Genomic DNA, 2698 nt, shown 5'->3' with positions numbered 1-2698 from the left:
AAAAAAATGAAAATGAAATATCCTGTTTTTGTAGAGTCACTAGAATTTAACTTTCTTTCCTAAACGCAACAAATTTATTTGAAGGCGGTTCAGAGGTTGGTTGTCGAATTGTCGAATAAAAGCATTCATGTGTTTTACATGCATCTGAATAGTGAAATCGGAGTTATCACCGAACTAAAGCTTCCTCTTAAGATGAATTTCTGATAAGAGGAGCATATGTTCGTGGTCATGTAGAATTATCTTAAGTCGAGTGTGCTTAGAATGTAGTTCGACTCGGCACTTTGGACAACCATGCGTGCGCACGTGCACAATTTTTCTTCATAAACATCGATGGGCCACGCTATGTTAGAAATCTGACTGTGGCTGGCGCTTCTGGTTCTACGGAGATAAACTATGAAGCAGATTCATAGCTGCATGGAAGCCCAGGCGGCCGCATTCTGATGGGGGCGAAATGCAAGAACGCCCCGGTAGCATGCATTGGGTGCGCGTAGAAGACACCTGCAAACTATGGAATCGCCTACGGCGGTACGTCCGCTTGCAATGCTGCGGTTTCCGTCGTGATTTTATAGCCAGAACGGTCATCAATTTTGACTAATAAAATCACCTGGGGTGATTTGATCACTACAGATGATCAAAATTAATCCGGAGCCGCCCCACTGCAGAGTGTTTCATGATCAGATCAATGGTTTGGCGCGTAAAACCCCGATATAATCATCATTTAATTAACATGGACAAAAACAGACACCCGCCGTGGTTGCTCAGTAGCTATGTTGTTGGGATGCTGAGCACGAGGTCGCGGGATCGAATCCCGGCCACGGCGGCCGCATTTCGATTGGGACGAAATGCGAAAACACCCGTGTACTTAGATTTAGGTGCACGTTAAAGAACCCCAGGTGGTCCAAATTTCCTGAGTCCCCCACTACGGCGTGCCTCATAATGAGATCGTGGTTTTGGTCCGTAAAACCCCATAATTAATTTTTTAAAAGCAGACAGACTATGAAGATAGACAGGAAATGCGCTGTCTTTCTTCTTTTGACCGTCTTACATCGCGCTGCCCAGGCATAGCCGTTAATCCGCAACAACTTGCCCACTTCTCAGACATTCGGAAAGAATCATGCGCGTGGCTACCACATGGACCTACATGCCACTGTCAAAAGAGCTGCGCTCTCTGACATCATGAAAAGATCTGTACGTATTGATGGACAAAAGACCCAGATCAGATATACTGTAATAATATGAATTAATTAAATCCTGGGGTTTTACTTGCCATAACCGCGATGTGATTATGAGACACATCGTAGATATAGGGTCTCCGGAATAATTTTGGCAACTTGGGGTCCTTTAACCTGCACCTAACTCATGGTACACGGGCTTTTTTTCGCATTTCGTCCCCATCGATATGGCGCCACTGCAGCCTGGATTCGATCCCGCGGCCTCGGGCTTAGTAGCGCAACGCTAAACTACCACGCCACTACGGCGGGTTTGTAACGATATTTGTGAACGTCTCAGCAGCGTCACGATAAGATGAATAAAATGTCTGCTGATATCTCTAGTGTGGCTCAGTGATTATACGCATGTTGTTTCATGTCCACTAAATTCTTTCATAATGCTAACGCGGAGATAACTAGAAGTATGTAATTTTTATAGTTTCGCCAACATTGGCATTGCTACGGCATTGTTTCAATGTTGAGGGCTTGCACGATAACAAAAAGAAGGGAAAAAAAGTAAAAATGAAAATCAATGTTTTACCATGCGAATGTTTTGAGTAGCGTACAAGAAGTCAGAACATTTAATTTACTGAAGTACACCTTGTGCGTTACGGATTCCCTAATTTTTTTTACTAGCGTGATCACGAAATCGACATATTGTTTCCAAATCATCGCACTTATAGTATAGGCGTTGAATTTTTAAGCAACAGACTACGGAAGAGGTGCAAAAGCAAAGTCGATAAGATATTCTAAGGCGCATGCAGCTTTCCCCGTGGGGCGCGGAATTGCAAAGTCATCCCGAACAGAGATCGGAGGCTGTGAAGGATTGCAATGACACCAAAATTACAATGGCATAATCGAAAGCTCCTGCGAGAAACATGGGTAACTTGTTGCTGTAATTATCGTGGTTATCGCTGGTTTTGTGGAGCATACATAAGAAATGTATGACGGAAGTCAAATCAAAATAAGCCAGTCAAGAACGTGTTTCCAGTACCGCTCACATCAGGTTAAGATGGCAGGATGCTCTCTTACATTGACGATGTCAAGCACTCACCGTCTCTCCTAGCCCGTCTCGGCTTGGAAGGCTCATACTTTCGCACAGCATCGTCCCAGAAGCTTTCAAAAGCACAGAGGGCCCACCGAACACGACACCACAAAATTTCAGTCTTCTCTGCCAACGAGCTCACACCAAGCAGGCGGAACAATTGTTTAAAAAAGCTAAACTAGAGAGGAGAGAAGGATGTCTTTAACTATTCGTTCCGCGTGACTGCATCGCGGCGCGCGAGAATTTACGTCAGGTTCAAACTACGCTCGCTATCGGCTGCTTGCTCTAGATATCAGAACGCCTGACGGATGAACAATGGTCCAGTCAGCTGACTATCGAGGCCACTCCAGATAACGCCCGATTGGTGGGTGTGCCCGATAATGATGAGATTAATGCCTTCAAGAAGAACCAAAATGCTCTAGAGAAGTGGTAGCGTCGCCGTATA

At 44.8% G+C, this 2698-nt stretch overlaps 1 protein-coding gene across 1 annotated transcript in view; it reads right to left on the bottom strand.

The window, feature by feature from the left end:
* Positions 1 to 2466, bottom strand: part of LOC119456294 (uncharacterized) — a 74347-nt gene extending 71881 nt beyond the window's left edge. Inside the window, exon 1 of the mRNA XM_037717988.2 lies at positions 2263 to 2466. Coding sequence (XP_037573916.1) covers positions 2263 to 2313 — 51 coding nt within the window. The 5' untranslated portion in view covers positions 2314 to 2466. The remainder of the gene's footprint in view (positions 1 to 2262) is intronic.
* Positions 2467 to 2698: the final 232 nt, after the last annotated feature.

The sequence above is a fragment of the Dermacentor silvarum genome, chromosome 6 (genome assembly GCF_013339745.2).
Source record: "Dermacentor silvarum isolate Dsil-2018 chromosome 6, BIME_Dsil_1.4, whole genome shotgun sequence".
NCBI classification, from domain to species: Eukaryota; Metazoa; Arthropoda; class Arachnida; order Ixodida; family Ixodidae; genus Dermacentor; species Dermacentor silvarum.
The sequence above is the reverse complement of the archived record's forward strand: the minus strand, read 5'-3'. Positions and strand labels throughout refer to the sequence as shown.